The sequence below is a fragment of the Ctenopharyngodon idella genome, chromosome 7 (genome assembly GCF_019924925.1).
Source record: "Ctenopharyngodon idella isolate HZGC_01 chromosome 7, HZGC01, whole genome shotgun sequence".
NCBI lineage: Eukaryota > Metazoa > Chordata > Actinopteri > Cypriniformes > Xenocyprididae > Ctenopharyngodon > Ctenopharyngodon idella.
This window is the reverse complement of record NC_067226.1, coordinates 6,662,502-6,683,445: the sequence shown is the minus strand read 5'-3', so window position 1 is coordinate 6,683,445 and position 20,944 is coordinate 6,662,502. Positions and strand designations below refer to the sequence as shown.

General features: G+C 37.5%; 1 protein-coding gene across 2 annotated transcripts in view; it reads right to left on the bottom strand.

Annotated features, from left to right (window-relative positions):
• Window positions 1-601: 601 nt before the first annotated feature.
• mtmr10 (myotubularin related protein 10) overlaps window positions 602-20,944 on the bottom strand; it is a 37,597-nt gene continuing 17,254 nt past the window's right edge. For both annotated transcript variants that reach the window (XM_051899111.1, XM_051899109.1), the window contains exons 4-16: window positions 20,760-20,832; window positions 18,112-18,254; window positions 11,586-11,679; window positions 10,353-10,500; window positions 9,660-9,747; window positions 9,285-9,373; window positions 7,975-8,105; window positions 7,556-7,625; window positions 7,274-7,344; window positions 6,516-6,688; window positions 6,231-6,401; window positions 3,508-3,696; window positions 602-3,370 (exon numbers count right to left, since the gene is read on the bottom strand). In XM_051899111.1, the coding sequence (XP_051755071.1) occupies window positions 2,768-3,370; window positions 3,508-3,696; window positions 6,231-6,401; window positions 6,516-6,688; window positions 7,274-7,344; window positions 7,556-7,625; window positions 7,975-8,105; window positions 9,285-9,373; window positions 9,660-9,747; window positions 10,353-10,500; window positions 11,586-11,679; window positions 18,112-18,254; window positions 20,760-20,832 (2,043 nt within the window). In that variant the 3' untranslated portion in view covers window positions 602-2,767. The remainder of the gene's footprint in view (window positions 3,371-3,507; window positions 3,697-6,230; window positions 6,402-6,515; window positions 6,689-7,273; window positions 7,345-7,555; window positions 7,626-7,974; window positions 8,106-9,284; window positions 9,374-9,659; window positions 9,748-10,352; window positions 10,501-11,585; window positions 11,680-18,111; window positions 18,255-20,759; window positions 20,833-20,944) is intronic.

Sequence of the window (20,944 nt, the reverse complement as noted above, 5' to 3'; positions counted from 1 at the left end):
GCCAAAAAGTATTTGAATTAATTTTGGCCATTTTTCATGGATATATAAAAGTTCCCATTAATCACATTAACTAATGAACATTTTCCACAGCGTTTTAAAAACAAAAAGACTTTTAAACAATGTATCTATTGGATTAAAAACTATGCTTGTGCTACTTTTAAATGTTACTTGTTTTGACATTTTAAAACAGACATATGCATTTATTTCTTGTATATAAAATACTTTTTGTGGTCACTGAATATCTTTCAATAAATAAATGTGCATCATCCTATGGGGGAAAAAATATATAATTTATATTTATTCATGGACATTTTATTATTCACCTAAGCATTTACTAGTAGTGTCTTCTAAATGAATAAATGTAAAATACTCATGTTCAGATAGTCATAGCACTAAAGGGTCAGAAGAGGGCAGTACTGGTGAATAGTGCTCTAATGTTTTCCTTCAAACTAGCTACGGTTACAGCTAGTTTAACCCGAACTCATGTTCTGAGAACGTATACGAATGACATTTAAAGACTGCTTTTGCTTATTTCTAAACTCTTAAAACTGTTAGAAAGTAGTATTTAATGTACTGAAGAACAAAAAAGGCAAATCTCAAGTCAAATGTGGCAACTCTTTTTATTTGCATGAAAATCTGAAGAGCCAAATTTTGCATATTGCCTCAAAACAAGGCTCCCCTGAGCTCACAAACAAAAACTAAAATTACAAACCTTTATTTAGCCCCCACACAGACAAAACTGACCAACCACTAATATTTGAACAACTTCCACACAAAGCTTTGGAATTAGTCAGTGTTGTTCCACTTACACGCCAGAGGAAACTCCTGAATGTGATGTATTTTGAAGCATTTTTTAATATCCAGAGAAAAAGAAAAATGAGCAGGTACACTGCAATTCAGGGCCCACAACAAGGCACAGAGGATTTGTACAATATCCCTGTTTCAGTTTCTTTGCATTACTGAATAAATATCAGTGCTGTTTGACAAATCAAACAGTAACATTAAAGCAAACAGTTTTCATACTCTTGACAGCATTAGTGGTAAACTACACACATACTGTGCATTACTTCAGATTAGTTAAAGGGTATCAGGGGGAAAAGGGTAAGTACCAGTTCTAGCAAAAAAAAGAATATAAGTTGAAAACCTTTTACAAAAAAAAAGTCCCCAACCATAATTAAAAGAAAAATCTAAAATTAAAGAGGCTACATATCAAACAAAGACCAACGTTAAGCAAAAGTTCACAGGTGCAATAGCACAACTTTCTCAAATTATAATGTCTTATCTGACACTCACATGCTGTTTAAGACACTGACTGCTTGACTGCGTGTCAAATCAACCAGCTGATTGGCTCGAGCAGCTGTCAGTCACTTTTAAACAGCCACGCTGGGCTTCAGAAAGCGCAGGGTCTGACAGACCGGGATCCAGCCAGCCTGACAAACACCAATATGTGCACAGTTATTGCCTGCTATTAGGGTTTATGCTAATAAACCCTGTCAATTCCTATATCAAGTTTCACAATTTTGGTTACTGATTTTAATAAAGCTAACTAAAGTTAGACCTTACCAGAAGGTTTCAAGAAATCTTAAACTATTTTATGATTAAAAGATAAAATATATGTACATTTTATACCATAAATTTAAGTTATAATTCTACGATAACACTATAATAAGGTTCAATTCGTTAACATTGTTAAATGTAATAGGTATTGAGACCCAGCATTTATTAATATTGGTTAATTTTACTTGTACGCCTGGTTTCATAGATGAGCCTTACCCTTAGCCCCAGACTAAAATACATGTTTGAGCTGTTTTAACTGCAAGCAACTTGAGACAAAACAATGGCACTGAGCCATTGTTGTTGTGTCTCAAGATGCACACCAGTAACGTTTTTTTTGCTTGTTTGTTTTTTTTCTTTTTGTCTAAGGAAAGTTTATAAAAACTACTTAAATGTCCTAATTGAAAAGGCCTAATCCTGGCTTAATCTAAGCCCTGTCTGTGAAACCAGCCCATACTGTACTAACACATTTTTGAAGTATAAATTAACATTCACTAATGTATTATGAATACATAAATTAGCAAACAATAGTTTGGGGTCAGTAAGATTTTTTTAAAGGAAATTTATACTTCAGAAATCATGTATTAGAATGATTTCTGAAGGATCATGTGACACTGAAGACTGGAGTAATGGCTGCTAAAAATGGAGTTTTGCCATCACAGGAATAAATAATATTTTAAAATACATTAAAACAGTTATTTCAAATTGTTATAATATTTCATAGTATTTTCGATCAAACACTCAACCCCAAACTTTTGTAGTATATATGTTCATATGAACCTTTAATGTATGCTATAAAATTGTTTATTGTTAGTTCATGACGCCTACTGCATTAACTAACATTAACAAATTTAACCTTAATATAAAGTGTTACAAGTTCTACTTCCTTTCTACTAATGCCACAAGCTCCACACAAAAATCCACCAAGTATTTTAAGTTTAACACAAGGAGAAAAGTCCATACAGGCAGTGTAGAACAGATCCAAACAATCCTACGTCAGAAAGATGTGCGATTGGAGCTTTATATTTAATCATGTGCAAAAAAACCCTCACTGACTGACAACTCTCAACAGACAGAATAAAAATGTCCAGGTAACGGTCGGGACCACAAGCCTGCACATTCAAAATGAGAACTAAACGCAAGAGAGCAGATCTTCAAGCCTTAGATCTTCATGTTCATCTGACCTCACAGGTCCTATCCCAGCAGTCTGCCCTCAAATTGTCTCATTAGCCAGTGTCTCCGTAGAGAGCCAGATCTTGGCTCCACTGAGGAACTTGCTAAGAGGAGTCCCCGTGATGCCGGGGCGGCACAGGTTACCCACAGGAGAGAAGGGGAACGAGGAGCTGAGGTACTCTGGAGGAGCAGGGGACTGGTGAGGAGTCAAAGTCACTTTAAAGTACATTTTGCTGTGCTCCATGTGTTGGTTGTTGGGAGTACAGCCTGCTCCTTTGTACTGCCTCAACTGGTTCTGGAGCATTTCAATCTCATCTGTGAGCACTGAGAGCTTGTGGAAGGCGGTGATGGGGCCACCCTGCGGGATCTGTGCCTCGGGAACCCAGCGGAGGAAGTAGAGCTTCCAGACAGAGAGGTGAGATGGAAGGAGCTGGGGCAGCAGCAGGCCTTGCAGGTCGATAGGACGAGAGAACCAGTCCCGAATGAAGCGCTCCGAGGGGGTTTCCTGCTGCTCCCGCACCTGAGACAAATCAGAACGGAGACGCAGTATGAGGGAGTTCCGGCGTGACAGGGTGTCGTTCGGTCCAAGCGATCCGTTTCGCAGGGCAGAGGGCACACCCCGCAAAGTGGAACTGTAGTTTTTCTGAGGAAGAAGCAAAAAATATCATTGTATTTATTTACCTTTAGCCTTTTAAAAAAGAATTTGCATTCTATTGTGGATTTATATAAATTTAAAGATTTGCATGCAAATTGGCATGCAGACTAGTATAGAGAGCTCACCTTGCTGCGCCTGTGTGTGAATGTCTTCACTGTGCCGTTTTGCACACAGGTAGCAATCTTGCCCACGTACAGGGGATTATTAAAGAGAGTCTGGTCTTTAAGACTAAATTGCTGGGACCAGTCCCACACCGGAGGAAAGCGCAGAGCCTGGTCCTGCCCCAGGTGAATACTCTTACTGCTCGCAAAATCCTGAAGAGATGAGAGAGAAAAAGGCAGACAGACACAGAAGGGTAGATATTAGCTCAAAGAGGTCAAAAAAGTTAATAAAAATAGTGTATTAATATTGATTTCTCACTCTTAAATATAAACTCATTGTAAAATAGCTTATATTACTGAAAGTTGTGATATCTAGTTAAGCTGTTAGTTGGTGGAATTGTTGACTGTAATTATTGTTAATAAATACTTATGAATAAAACAAATACATATAAAATACTTAAAATAAAAATATACTATGACACTATCACCTGGGGGACTGTAAGATTTTAATTATTAAGCTTAGTAATATATGCAGTTTTTATTTATTTGCAATACACACTTTTATTCCATATTTTTTATTATATATATATATATATATATATATATATATATACATACACACACACACACACACACACACACACAGTCAAACCAAAATTTATTCAGACACCTTAAACACTTCATTCATTAATACAGTTTATTCACTATAGTTAAAAAATGGTAATAAAAATGGTAATAAATTATGACAAGATCTCAGAGTTAAACTGTGTCAGAAAAAAATCATCTTAATTATGTCAGATAACACTTAAGCAAAACATGGTCAGGTCAAAGTGTCTGAATAATTTTTGGTTCCAAATTTTTATCAGTTTTACTGGTAGTCCACTGTATGAAGAATTTTTGGGTATAATATGTCACAGTTTACTTTATTTTGCTATCCTCACTTACATAAATGAACTATAGTGTCCTGCACCCACTAGTAAAAATATATAAAAAATATCTGAATAATTAATAAATAAATGTCAGAATAATTTTTTGTTTGAAATATATATATATATATATATACACACACACACACACACACACACAGTATCTCACAGAAGTGAGTACACCCCTCACATTTTTGTAAATATTTTATTATATCTTTTCATGTGACAACACTGAAGAAATGACACTTTGCTACAATGTAAAGTAGTGAGTGTACAGCTTGTATAACAGTGTAGATTTGCTGTCCCCTCAAAATAACTGAACACACAGCCATCAATGTCTAAACCGCTGGCCACAAAAGTGAGTACACCCCTAAGTAAAAATGTCCAAATTGGGCCCAAAGTGTCAATATTTTGTGTGGCCACCATTATTTTCCAGCACTGCCTTAACCCTCTTGGGCATGGAGTTCACCAGAGCTTCACAGGTTGACAATGGAGTCCTCTTCCACTCCTCCATGACGACATCACGGAGCTGGTGGATGTTAGAGACCTTGCGCTCCTCCACCTTCCGTTTGAGGATGCCCCACAGATGCTCAATAGGGTTTAGGTACCCTCAGCTTCTTTAGCAAGGCAGTGGTAGTCTTGGAGGTGTGTTTGGGGTCGTTATCATGTTGGAATAATGCCCTGCACCCCAGTCTCCGAAGGGAGGGGATCATGCTCTGCTTCAGTATGTCACAGTACATGTTGGCATTCATGGTTCCCTCAATGAACTGTAGCTCCCCAGTGCCGGCAGCCCCAGACCATGACACTCCCACCACCATGCTTGACTGTAGGCAAGTCACAATTGTCTTTGTACTCCTCACCTGGTTGCCGCCACACACGCTTGACACCATCTGAACCAAATAAGTTTATCTTGGTCTCATCAGACCACGGGACATGGTTCCAGTAATCCATGTCCTTAGTCCGCTTGTCTTCAGCAAACTGTTTGCGGGCTTTCTTGTGCATCATCTTTAGAAGAGGCTTCCTTCTGGGATGACAGCCATGCAGACCAATTTGATGCAGTGTGCGGCGTATGGTTTGAGCACTGACAGGCTGACCCCCCCACCCCTTCAACCTCTGCAGCAATGCTGGCAGCACTCATACGTCTATTTCCCAAACACAACCTCTGGATATGACGCTGAGCATGTGAACTCAACTTCTTTGGTCGACCATGGCGAGGCCTGTTCTGAGTGGAACCTGTCCTGTTAAACCGCTGTATGGTCTTGGCCACCGTGCTGCAGCTCAGCTTCAGGGTCTTGGCAATCTTCTTATAGCCTACACCATCTTTATGTAGAGCAACAATTCTTTTTTTCAGATCCTCAGAGAGTTCTTTGCCATGAGGTGCCATGTTGAACTTCCAGTGACCAGTATGAGAGAGTGAGAGCGATAACACCAAATTTAACACACCTGCTCCCCATTCACACCTGAGACCTTGTAACACTAATGAGTCACATGACCCTGGGGAGAGAAAATGGCTAATTGGGCCCAATTTGGACATTTTCACTTAGGGGTGTACTCACTTTTGTGGCCAGCGGTTTAGACATTAATGGCTGTGTGTTGAGTTATTTTGAGGGGACAGCAAAGTTACACTGTTATACAAGCTGTACACTCACTACTTTACATTGTAGCAAAGTGTCATTTCTTCAGTGTTGTCACATGAAAAGATATAATAAAATATTTACAAAAATGTGAGGGGTGTACTCACTTCTGTGAGATACTGTATATATATGGAGTAAAAGTGTGTATTGCAAAACTAATTACAAAACTTGTCAAAAAGCATCTAACCCTGCTGTGCTCTGCTCTTTGTCGGGGGCAGTTGAAGAGGAAGGTGCTGAAGACAGGGACCCACATGCTGTCCCCCAGCACTGTCAGGTACACCTCAGTGAACTCAAAGGCTGCTGGGTACTGATTCCACAGCTGCCACACACAGTCCAGAAACAGCAGGAACAGAGGAGACTGCAGACAGAAAGAATATGAACAATCACATATGTGAAGGAAGTGTGTCACACGTCTGCCTCTTATAAACGAACAAACAAGACACTGGAATCTGACTGATATAAGCTGCACTACCTCCTCTTTATCACTCTTCTTCAGATGGTTGCAGCGGTCCAGGAACCGATGCCCAGCCATCACCCATTCTTTCTGAATCAGACCCTGGAAGCCATGCAGACTCCTGCAGTGAGGATCACACATCAGCTGCACCAGACAGGAAATCACACAACTCAGGTCCCGATCCTCCTTCTCTGTACACACACATACGGAATAAATGGGCAGGATCATTTATCACTTTACATGATATTTGCAAGATATTACATTTAAGATTTGTCTATAAGAGACAACAGAGCAGTAAAAGGAATATTCCAGGTTATTTATAACTTGACTAGCAAGCAGTCAGGCAGCACCATAAATAATTGTTTAAAATATGAATAATAATAATAAATATTAATTTGTTACATTTATATAGTGCTTTTATAGTACTCAAAGCGCTTTACATATTAAAAGGGAGAATCTCCTCAACCACCACGAATGTGCAGCATCCTCTTGGATGAGGCGACGGCAGCCATACTGCGCCAGAACGCCCACCACACACCAGCTTATTGGTGGAGAGGAGACAGAGTGATGAAGCCAATCAGTATATGGAGATAATCAGGAGGCCATGATAATGGACAGAGGTCAATGGGCAAATTTGGACAGGATGCCGGGGTTACACCCCTACTCTTTTTCAAAGGACATCCTGGGATTTTTTATGACCACAGAGAGTCAGAGAATATAACAGAATATAACTACCACACAATATATAATATAATATAATATAAATGGCTTCTTACCAAGGAGTATGACAGACACGTGTCTGCTTTCCAGCATATAGACTACGTCTACTGCATGCCGCAGAAATGTCCTGTAAAAAAACAAGTACCACACCAATCTTAGAAGTGTACACAGTCATCACCATCTGAAAACAGATTTGTTGAGACCTAAATAAACACCTGAGAATGCACAAACAGAAAACATATGCCTGTTTCCGGCATCTCTGGCACAAAATAACTTCTGGCACAAGCTGAGAGCTCAAATATGCTGTGTCGTGACTACTGAGTGTTTCTCAATCATACCTGACATACTCCATCCATCTTGAGCTCTCTAAAGATGACAGCCACTTTTCTTCAGATTCCTCAAAGGGCTCTAACATATGCATATAAATACAGAAGCAAGCAAAAAGATGCATTAGAGCTAAAGTGGATAAGGCAATAAACAGATGATCTACCAAAAGACAGCTTAGTTCATTTGGATCATTTTTACAGATTTTGACTCTGCGAGTAAGAGTATCAGCTAACATGTTTTTAATGGCACCAGGAAGCACTGTGTGGGATTATTGGAAAAACCCAAAAAAACATTCTTGGCCCTTATTGTAACCCAGCTTTAAGCTAAATTATTAACATGAATAAGCCTGGCAAGAATTTCCTACAGTTAAAGTCTTATTCAATTGAGTGTGTACTGCAATCATCCCTTTCTCCAACAGGGTATTGATTACCTATAACACAGATCTGCCTCAGTTTCAGAAGAGCAGCCTGAATATCCTGGATGTTTGGGAGGTTTTTGTCCAAATCCGACTTGAAGACATCACTGCGCAGGGGGTGACTCTTAATGATGGCACTGGAAATCCTGCAGAAACACAGAGGATTTAACCACTGCTTACCGATAAATACAGAATATGACAGCCTGTATCTTTGGATATGGGCAGAGCTGGCAACCCTAGTAGGCTCATGAGCCAAAAGATTTGGAGACGAGTAAACAAGCATAATCACAACATTTGTTGAAATAATATTTGGGAAAATAACTGTGCAGAATGTATTATTAGATCAAGCTAATCTGCTTCATTTAGGCTTAAAAACGAGGCCAAACCAAATCCACTGCCCTTCAATTCACCATGAAATCAAAATTGACTATTCAAATTTTTTATGGAATATTGCAGTGTTTATTATAATTTATTTATCCTTGCACATCATTATTATTATACGTATTTACTGGTACGAGGGCAGAACAACCTGTCACTCACATGAGATCACAGCAATAGCAAACCACAATGATCCAAACAATTCTCCTTGGTCCCACCTTACGTTTTTTCTTGTTCGAGAAGCAGTTTCGTTTCGGATATACACTGTCATTCAAAAGTTTGGGATTGGTAAGATTTTAAATGTTTTTAAAGGAAGTCTCTTATGCTCAGCAAGGCTGCATTTATTTGATTAAAAATACAAAATTCATTCTAATATGATGATTTGCTGCTCAAGAAACTTTTATTATTATTATCAATGTTGAAAACAGTTGTGTACAATTTCTTTTTCAGGATTCTTTGATGAATAGAAAGTTCAAAAGAACAGCATTTATCTGAAATAGAAAGCTTTTATAACATTATACACTACCGTTCAAAAGTTTGGGGTCAATAAGATTTTTTTTTTTTTGGAAAGAAATTAAAGAAATTAATACTTTTATTCAGCAAGGATGCATTAAATTGATCCAAAGTGACAGTAAAAACATCAAACATTGATCCCAAACTTTTGAACGGCAGTGTAATTCACAATAGAGAAGAAAAAATTACATTTTAAAATATATTCAAATAGAAAACAGTTATTTTAAATGGTAACAATATTTCACAATATTACTGTTTTTTTTTTTTTTTTTTAATCAAATAAATGCAGCCTTGGTGAGCATAAAAGACTTCCTTTAAAAACATCAAAGATCGATCCTTTTGAACGGCAGTGTAATTCACAATAGAGAAGAAAAGACTATCGCAATTTCTGTTTCATGCCAACATTAATCAGATTCTCATTCTCTCTTTCTTACCGCTGCTCCACCTTCCTTTGCTGCAGTGGGTCACTGATGTTAGACATGCGGACCAGAGCGCTCCCACTGGAGTGATTCCAGCACCATAACTAAAACCAAACACACACACACATATAAATACTCTTCAAATGTCTAAGATTAGCCTACGTATGTTGACACACATGGTTGACTCACAGCTATTAAGTACAAATCCATCCACCAAGTAAGCTTAAGTAAGACACTATTTCTCATTCTGCAAAGTTTTAAACTAAGACACTAACTGATGACTTTTATCTTTGAGTAAGAGCAAAACAGACTAGGATAATAAAAGTGATTTGTAGATTTCCTCCCCTCTAACTCCAAAACCAATAATCCAGTCCGGTAAATGGCACTTACCGGGATGCGCTGGGAGTAAAAGCAGCAGGCATACTGCTTCAGATCCTGATCTGCTAGAGATACTGGAACCACAAAGAACTCTGGGAGACTGCAAAGAGCAGAAAAAAAAAAAAAAAAAACAGTTAAATTTCACAAACGGCTCCTGAAACTCTCGTGCACAATGTGATGCTGCTTTGTGTTAGTATTATAAACACAATGACCTGATACTGAACTGTGTATGGATTAGTGAGATCAGTGCTTTCATTTCAGAGGATTACTGCATTCCTGTCTGTCTGAGCAGATTCATATGAACCTGTCATCATTTAATTAGTTATCCTTTAACTATATATTAGTATTCCTTTACAAAATGACCTTGCCACGGGCCTTGCATGCATAATACAGTGTTCTTAGATGCAAAAAGTCAGTCTTTCACAAAATCGTGTAAATGGTGATAATTTATACAACGTTGTCTGTACGCAAAAAACGCAAAGGAAAAACATTTCCGTTTTTAATACATTGTTGTTGTGTAAGTGTACCCTATTAATTCACATTCACTTAAACAACATACATTTATACTGTACATACTCATACTTGTTTCTGTCACATTTACTTGCTACATGAAAGTTATGCAGCAATGATCTCCAGCCTATAATGCTTCTAATTAAAGCTGTTCGCAAAATAGATCACAATTTACATTCGCATATATACACTCACCTGGGCGAGATGAAATAGCCTTGATTTATGGTACACACCCTCCATTCAGAGGCGCCGGTACGCTTGATTTCTCTGTCCCAGTCTGAGGAGCAGTCGAACAGGGGCGTCTGCAACCCACCGCCAGGGTCAACACCATTCACCGTCTCACCTAAACAAACCAGACGTAAACATGCTCACAGGGATGCACACTCATGAGGGGTGAAAAGGTGGTTATGGGACATGTTTACTGAGATGTTTTTTTTAATTTAAGGATATGCTTAAAGTACATAAAAATTTTAACACATTAATGTTATAATAAATTATAATAGAAATATATCAATTATAATAATAAATGTAAAAAGTAATTAAATACTTTAATTATAATAATAAATCTCATTAAATAATAATAATAAAAAAAAACTTCTATGGCCTTGAATTGGTAAAATAACAATGAAAATGAAGACACACTGTACCGTTCATAAGTTTGGGTAAGTTTGGAGTCAATAATTGTTTTTTTTTCCTCAAGAAATTAATACTTTTAATCAGTAAGAATGGATAAATTGATCAAAACTGACATTTCAAATAAATGCTGTTCTTTTGACCTTTCTATTCACCAAATAAACTTGAAAATATGTATCAGTTTCCACAAAAATATTAAGCAGCACAACGGTTTTCATCATCGATAATAAGAAATGTTTCTTGAGCACCAAATCAGCAATGATTTCTTAAGTATTCTAAAAATTCAGTTTTGCACCACAGGAAATTGTAATATTATGCAATATTACTGTTTTTACTATGTTTTTGATCAAATAAATGCTGCCTTGGTGAGCATAAGAGACATTTCAAACACATTACAAAACCTTATAGTCTGTAATGGTACTGCATATATATATATATATATATATATATATATAAAACAGCCCTCCTCAGATTGACATATTGTAACATGAATTTACACTGAAAAGCAGGAAGTTTGCATTACTGGTGGTGTCACATTCTCCTCTGATCAAGATCAGGTTACATTCTGTCATTTCTTAAAAATACATGTTACAATGCAGCCCAATAATAGCAGCCATTTAAATTTTAATATAGGCCCTGCTATTCATAACATGAGCACTTTGCATTCCCTGGAAAGTCTCCTCATGTTTTGACTTGCAGGGAGGCTGAATGTATGGACAGCTCAACTCAGTTTGGCAGCTCTTGTGGAAACAGTGCAAATAATTTGTGGTCACAGTCACACGTGTGTTTTCATACCCGTTGATCCATGGTATCGCTTTCCGACGTATTCAAAGCCAAAGAGTAGCTGAGGGTCAGCAGGATGGGAGTAATGAGCAATGGCCAGACAAACCTGTGGGAGAATATCACACATTCACATGACTAACACAAAATGACCTTCAACGTTAGTTTCACTGTAATTTCCTAAGAAAACAAAACAGAAATATGATACTGAAATATAATGCCTTCTTTCATCTCATAATACAACAATTTTGTCATTTACTAACAAATTGTTTGCAGTCCAATTTACCCTTGCACATACCAAATGCTCCGTTACAAATGAGAAATGTACATCTCTAATCTTTGGCAGGGATTTGGAAGAGCTTTTGGAAGAGAAAATTAGCCTGAGTTCAAATAAGCCATCATAACTGACATTCCTGCCACAGGGCACTGGAAAAATACCACCTGAACTGCTTGATTTAAATTCTAGGCACAAACCACTGCTAGTAAGGTCCCAAACTGGTTGATATCCCCCACCCCAAGGACTATGGTGCAGTCTGGGAATTTTTCTCCTTTTTTATCTCTTTTCCTGCAACACCTGTTGGTCAGTTCCCCTGTTTATTCATTCAGAAGAGCTATTCTTGGCACAGATGTTGGATTCAGGCTTGGAAATATTCAACAACACTGAGCGCAGAGCACAAGCTAGGCTAGACTTTCACCTTTACAACACAGTTACCAAATACATTTCTCTTGCTGTATCTTACATATCTCACAGATGAGACTTTAAATAATAAATGTGCTCTCTGTATGTCCTACTTGTATGAAAAGCAATTATTAAAGGGTAACAGAAAGGAAAATTCTGTCATCATTTAGTCACCCTTATGTCATTTAAAACCCACAATGGAGGGACAGAAATCTCATAAGATTTCATTAAAAGCATCTTCATTTGTGTTTCAAAGATAACACATCTTTTCTGATGACAGAATTTTCATGTATCTAATTCAATTAAATTGCATTAAAAAAAAAAGTAAAAATGTTTGTTTGTTTTTTTATTTTAATTTTATTAGTAGTATTAAAAAAAATGTTCATTTTATTATTTTATTTTTTTTCCTGTAGCATGCTGTTCAAAATTTTGTTTGGATTATTTGTCATTGTCTGGCTTGGTTGTTCATGTGATCTATGTAACCATGTGACTCCTTAAATTAAGATGGCTCCTGCACTAATTATTAGGCTTGTTCGAGATGCATCGGCGTTGCGCAGACCGATCGGTGTATGACATCAAAGGTACTTTGATGTCATACACATGTGACCGAAACGTTTGCCACGTTTTTCAGTAAAGCATTGTTTTTATCTCGTATTTGATGACTTCTCTTTTGGTAGAGTGTGCGGACTCTCTTGAACCATTTTACTATTTGAAATTTCTTGTCTACGCACCTCATTTGGACAAATTTTGAAGGCGTGGTGAGTTCCTGACTATTTTTTTCGATAAAACAAGAGCTGAAACTCAGAAAACTCTAAGAAGGGGTTGTTCACAGAATGCATTTTTGCATTCCACTACACTACTATTCTATTGTTTTTCTAACATGCAGTAGATGGATGTGTTTTGACCTCTGCACTTGTGTCTTTTGCAGCACGACACCGTGTTCTAAAAAAGCAGAGCTTAACTTAAATGAAAAGAAATACAACCTTTAAAATAAGCATTTCTAGACTTTTTTTCCTCATTACACGCAATTACAATCACATTCTGTGTGAATTTCCCTAAATACCGTGCTTCTCAAAGAAAGAATTTAATGCTTGTATTGGTAAAATGACAACAACATTTTCAGATGTGTGTTTGCCAGAAGTGTTTTCCCAAGGAGACTGGTGTAGGAAACTCTGAAGAAGAAAAACTTGCTCTAGGGACAGAAGTGCTGGGAATTAACAGTGACGGTTATGGAGACACAACAGTCATGTGAAGTGAACAGCAGCTCTGTAATTTCAAACTGGATATTAGGAAATTACCAGTTGGCTTTTTTCCATTGCTCATAAAGAAAAACATGAAGTATCTTTAATTCCCCTCAGTATTTAGCCTAGCCTATACGAAAACAGCTCATTAAAACCCAAAAGCACACATAAAAGTCCCTCGTCCACAATCCAAATACAATATTTGCCATTTATTTCTATTTTTGTCCAATCTGAGCCGAGATACCTAAATAACTGGCCCCAGAGCTGTCTGCGTTAGTTTCCCTTTTGGCTCCTCCATAATAATAGCACCAGAATATGAATAAGCAGGTCGCGTTGCAATGGCTGTCAAGGAAACGCACTCTACTTGCCCTTCACGTAAGCGCCGTAGTTTAGTGTTCAGTGGCACCGAGCAACAAAAGCCTCAGAGAAACTCTGGAACGGAACTTCAGGATAAATGTGTGTGTTTGCTAAACGCTCAGAAAGTGAGAGCCGCGCTCAATGGGCTTTTTGTTCCTCTTGTTTTTTGTGGTGCTTTTCTTGCCCCTTTCTCCCCCTTCCTTCACACATTCTCAGGAGCTGGCAGACTGTTTAGAGCTGAACTCTGGCATCTCTTTTTTCCTCCTCCCCCCTTACTTCACTCCTTCTATACGTCCAGTTATTCCCCTTAGAGTTTGGGCCCTGTATGTGGTGGGTAACTGCAGGTGAAAAGCTTGGCTTCCCTCATAGTCTTTTTCCCATTACTAAAAGGAAAACTCCCTTTTCCGCTTTCAAAAACATAAACAGCTCTTAGTGCAGCTTTTGAGATTCTAGTGACTAATAAATGATGACTAACAATCATTCCAAAAATGCTGTGGAAACCATTTTGCTCTGAGTCATGCTACAGGAATGGCCAATCAAGGCTCATTATGCTACAGGAATGACGAACAGGAGGCCGTTCTCCTCTTCTGACAGCCTTTGAGTCAGGAGCACAATGTGGAATGTTCGTTTTACACAAAGTTCCACATTGCCTGGCAACAGCAGCTGTTGTGAAGCAACAGGATGGGTTTGTAGGCCAGTGTGAGTCACAGAATTCGGAGTTCATCGCATGATCAGATCAGCCTGTATAAAGAGTTCTTTTTATCTGCTTTATGGCACAGATATATAACGGGAGGGAGAGAAATTCCTCAACAGAACATGCTCTATTTTATGAGGCAGAGAGCATCTAATGGTTTTGGTAGGAACTTTCAAATACTCCAACATGATATTTTAATGATTTTGAAAGAAGCCTCTTGTGCTCACCAAAGTTGCATTTATTTGATCAAAAATACAGTAAACACTGAAATATTGTGAAATATTATTGCAATAAAAAATATTTTGTTAATATATTTGAAAATGTAATTTATTCCTGGGATGACAAAGCAGATACAACAGTCTTCAGTGTCACGTGATCCTTCAGAAATCACTCTAATGTGCTGATTTGCTGCTCAAGAAACATTTCTTATTATTAGCAATGTTAATATTTTTGTGGAAACCATAATTTTTTCAGGATTTTTTTTAATGAATAGAAAACAGAACAGCATTTATTTAAAATAGAAATATTTTGCAACAATATAAAAGGATTTCCTGTCACTTTTGATCAAATGAATGCATCCTTGTTGAATTAAAGTTTAAAAAAACAAAAAACAAACAAACAACAACAACAACAACAACAACAACAACAACAACAACAACAACAACAACAACAACAACAAAACAATAGTGGATGATGTTAAATGGTTTATAAATCACTCATTTTATAAATCACTCAAACACTGTCCAACAGCAACACCAGTGGATAAAGTTTCTTTTGCCTCCCTTGAGCTCATTTTGGCCTCACAGGAGGTCCTTTAAAGTGGCATGCATGCAAAACACATGTGAAAAGTAATGTTAGAGGAACCAGTGCCTCCAAGCCACTGTAATTGGCCGATTACATTGTCTTTATTAAGAATAATGCCCGACTCTTAAGATTGCAAAAGGTCCACAAATCCATATGAATGAAAACTGATGGAAATGAATGGACTGACTACAAAGTAAACAACTCAGCCATTTAAACATTACCAATGAAATTCCCATGCAAATTGAAATGAACTTAAAATGATCTTAGAGTAAGTTTTTAACCACAAAGTTTGGTTAAATTAAATGTTTACACAGGAGTTCATGATTAATGATTTGAATAGAAGGTAATTATTAAAGGGATAAGTTAACCTTAAAATGAAAATTCAGATCTGCAGAACACAAAATAAGATGTTTTGAAGAATCTCTGTAACCAAACCATTTTGACTTCTATCGTATATAAAAAATAAATAAATTTTCAAAATATCTTCATTATCCTCCACAGAAGAAAAAAAATGTAAATGATGGCAGAATTGTCATTTTTGGATGAATAATGCCTTTAATAATTATAGCCAAACAACAAATTGAATTGTTACTGACTGTGTTACTGTTATATTATATTTTGAAGCAATATTAAAAATATAAGGTAAATGGGATTCAATATACACTTTATTTCGGAAATTAAACAGGATTCTGTTAATTTCAGAATCTACCGCATGCCACTGGTTTGCAGTAGGATCAGTGTCCACCAGACAAAAAAGGTGGATGAAAGCAGCGCTGTCTAGGTAAGGAGACAAACTATAATCCCCTCATCCTACAACCTCTCAGTAGGGAAGGGGAGAAGACGAGAGAAGAGACTTCCTGAAACACCACAGGCCTACAGTTCTAGGAAAAGATCCTTGCTTAAGTGGGACACTGACAAAAAAATGGTCGAGGCTAAATGTGTGCATAAACCCGCATACACAAAAGGCAGAGCACTGACTGTAATTAATACAAATCATAAATCCACTTAATTCCAGGAGGGGATCCAATAACATGCAGTAATTTCTCATACTTGTTTACAAATTTTACTTTAGGGAAAAAAAAAAAAAAAAAAAAAACATTCAGCAGGGGCTGCAGTCAAACCCATTAGCTCTTAATCCTCTCTCAGACTAATCCAAAAGCGCCTGGAACACGGAGGTGTGTGAGTGTGTTTGGGTGCAAGAGGCTGTGAGGCTAGTTATTTTGTTGTTTGTGTGTGTGTGTGTGTGTGTGTGCTTGTTTTCATGATTTATGAGGACACAAATTTGTATAAATAGGCCTACTTCACACTTCCGGATTTTTGGCTTCCGGAATTATCCACGCTGGGTAAAAGTTTTTCCTGTTACAGTGATAAACAGCCGAGCCTCGATCAGAACCAGCTTGGGAATCAAAGTCGTTTTACGAAATAAATGTCATGATAATGTTTGAACGGTCTGGGTGAATTATTGTTGAGACTACAGAGCTCTCATTAAGAGCTAAATTTAATAAATAATTTGAAGTGATGGCGCTTAAACTGGTTATATTCTTCATGTCTGTTTGGCGTAACTGTGCATTATCGCGCTCCATGTGCTGTAAAGACAGTGCCTGCGTCTCAACGTGCATACTATCCATCCTAAATAGTAGTCTATGTGACATTAGTAATATTCAGTACTATTTAGGGTGGATAGTATGCACAGTGGGATGTATAGAGTGTTTTTCGCGACGTGCTGGGGAAATGATCAGCTGGCAGCTCCCCCATCACGCAAGCCTGATCCTCTGATTCATGAAACAGGACCGCTCGCATCCTGGATATTTCTGGATATATATAAACACTTCAGTCATCTCTTACTCATATTTTCCTGTCGTCATCATCTTAAAGTGTGTATTATGCACAGTATTATTGTGCTGTTGCAACATTACTGCAAAGACTGATAGTTGTGTACAGTGTGGTGTTGGAAATTAATTATGTCTTAGTTTAATCATTTTAATCGATCAGGATTAGTTATAACATATGCTTGAATGTGGGATGTAATGCCATATGAGATTAATACATGCTATATATTTTTAAAACGTATTAAACACGACAATATTATGTATCTCACGACTTTATATCCCCCATTGAAGTATATATTGGGAGTTAATTTTTTTTAATGAATAAATTATATAAATAATGTTTTGTCGTACGCGATACGATCAGGGGAATTGCTGAATGAGTAGCTGCGTAGCCTATACTGTATGACAGCTGGTAAAATAAATCCACCTGCCGGTAAATTTGAGCAAGTTTGAGAGGCCGTATAAGCTACAAACAAGTAGAAAATAATTTCTTTGTAGACTATACAACAGCAACTTGGAAAACAGACAAAACAGAAAAGGTAAGAAGGGATATCTGAGAAGAGAGCATATCAGTGTAATAGCCGTAGACCCATAGCGGAACTAACTTTACCCCGCATCCCGTGATTTCCAATTCTTGTGAAAAAGTCCGATGTCATGGGTATTACACTGGTATTACGACGTAAACATGTTTTATGAGGACATTTCATGAGTCCTCATATTTAAAATAGCTTCAAAAACACACTAAACAATGTTTTATTAAAAATGCAGAATGTTTTGATGGGTAGGTTTAGGGGTAGGGGTAATGTAGTGGGATAGAATGTACAGTTTGTTCAGTATAAAAACCATTACGCCTATGGAATGTCCTCACTAAGATAGCAAAACAAGTGTGTGTGTGTGTGTGTGTGTGTGTGTGTGTGTGTGTGTGTGTTTGTTGTACCTTTTTAACACTCTCGGGTCCAGCTTCATCAAAGCGGAATCGGATGATGCGGAAGTCTTTGCAGTAGAGGATAAGCTCAGTAGGGTTAAATTTCAGCTTCTGATTGGATCCTAAAATCTTCTGCTTCCCCTTAACTTCATTCACTATATAAAAAAATAAAATAAAAAAAACACACAAAACAATCTTATTTGGATTTTGTAACCATTACTGGTAGTAACAGAGAGAGAGAACAGGTAATGATGGGGAGAAGATGGGAAAACAATATTGTGGCAAGAGGAAGACTTGCCAGAAGTGGGGAACTTCTGCCATTTGCACAACACTGTAACACTACAACACCATGTGTCAGAGAATGTGTACTTAACTGCCAAGTTTACTAATATCACTATTGGATAGTACATGTGCTAGTGAGCAGGGAGAGTATAATCTGCATTATGTGCAATCTGTATTACATAATATTCAGACAAACAGTCTGAAGGCACAAGAAATCATGACCAGGTCTAAAAGTAACAAATAAAATAAACTGATATTTTAGGCAGTTCTCTTTACATAAAGTAAATACCAAAGAAGTGGTAATTCAGACCACTTTTCCATTTTCAACATTTAGAGTTCCAGAGAACATGATAATATTTTTATCATAAGAGGAGTTCCTCTAGCCAAGTATGTACATCCTCCAATGGACCGAAAGAGGAAACGCTCATATTAACTTCAGGTTAGCAGAACTTGTGTATTAAAAAGCAATTTCACACTCACAATCATTATACTTTTACATGTATTCTAATTAGACTACTGTACATTACATTTAGAAACAAATATGAGCAGATAAGGTCTGTTGGATTCGGTTCAAAATGAGCTTTCAGTCATGTAATTAATACAGTATAGACAGCCTCCAAGGGCACTATCCCAGACTGCAGGGGTCACTCCGTGTGCCTTACTGACAAATTGAAGCCTCAAAGAGAGTGTTTTTTTCCAAGCCTGAATCTCTTATAAAGGTCTTTTGTTGAATCCACACAGACAGACAGAGTGAAAAAAGGGAGGGGGGTTTAGGCTTCATGCTCTATCTGTTTAGCACAGCAATTCAACACTTGGGGGGGGCTAAGTCAGCAATGAGGGGAGTGCAAGGATCTAACACAAACAAGATTAATCGTGGCCGGGCTCAGGCTGCAGTCTGGCTGGATGAGCTCATCTACAGCTATGCTAAAAACAGCCACCCAAACAGGTTCTGCAGCTATGCTACACTGTCACGACTGACCCGCATTGCTGGTGTAAAAATCCAAGCGAACAGGGTTACAGTCATTTATCTAGGACACATGATCCTTTTTGTTATGTTGATACAAATGCTGTAGCAGTTTACAAAAAGGAAAAAAGGTAACAGACACACAGATAATAAACTGAGTAGTGATCCACTTTAGTGGTCCACTTTAGACATTCTACTAGCTAGGAGTAACTTTGCAACTACATGTCAACTACCTCTCATAACAGTATTAGTACACTGTTAAATTAGGGTTAGCGTGAGATGAATGTCTGTTGGGGGAGCATCAAAATAAAGTGTTAGCAGATATTAAGCAGACAGTCTACTAATACTCTACTAATACTCTAATGACAGTTAGTTGATGTACTTGCAGTGTTACTTATAGTTAGTAAAATGTCTAAAGTGGACCACTGAAATAAAGTGTTACCGAAAGAGAGATGGAGAACAACCTAAGTTTAAAAAGAAGGAAACCAACGACTGTTTAAAAACATTTGCTGGCACTGAAAAAGAGGAGAAAGGAGAGAGCGACAGGGACAACATGCAAGGAGACATTCTATATAAAGCTGTATAGGGTCAGACCACTGAGGTGCCTCAAAACATTTTCATTTAGGCTATTAAAAGAATAAAAGCATGGCTGGAGTTTCATGGAGCAGCGTTTCTCAAATTGGGGTCTGTGGAGCCTTGGGCATTCATCTCAAATAGCCAGGGCATCCGTGGAAAATTTTTGATCGAAATTGTGGAAAATTGAGAACAAAGATCTCAGTGCAAAACATGTCAAGCACAGCAAAGATCGTTCACTTTTTCAGGATTGGGTGATGGAAGTATTTTTCCCAATCATTTTAATTTTCTTTAAATTAAAACAATTTAAGCTTTGAACCAAACCAAATTAGCTCTGAGTTGAATCACAACTTCACAAACTATAATTTGAAGAGAAAAAACACATACATTTTTAAAAAATGACATACTTTTAAGGGAATGGACGACTGTTTGCGAATTTCAACAACCACACATTGGACACTTACTATCTGCATCAAATACAATATCATAAAATTATTAGAATATACAAAATCTCTTGTAATGAAACGTGGTATTGCAAAGATGAGTGCAAGTGCAGGAAACTGATTTGATTATGTCATTCACAATGCTGTATTGTGTGGGAGGATCCAATAACAGTTTGAGGTTGTGAAAGGGGTCCTTGTTTCAAAAAAGCTAGAGAAATCCTGTTCAGTCGAGCCGTAATACTTTCCTCTGTAGTGTGTACAATACAAGTGCTAAGCTGATCTTTGATAATCATTTACTTGATGGTAGAAAACAGCAGCAGAAAAAAGCCTGAAGAGAGGCACGTGGTCTGCAGGTGTTGCTAAGCATAGTGAAGTGTGTTCACGTGCTGTTGAATTACCTGTTACTACCTGCTCCACGCAAGCCAGCGGGATATCATGCTCGCCCAAGAGGCGGTGGGTGCACTGGAATTTCTGTAAACAATAATAATAAAAAAGGATTATTTTTGATTCATTTGCTAATCTTTTTGTTGACATTATCCTGCAAAGAGAACCTAATGAGCTATGGCTGGCCTGCATATGAACA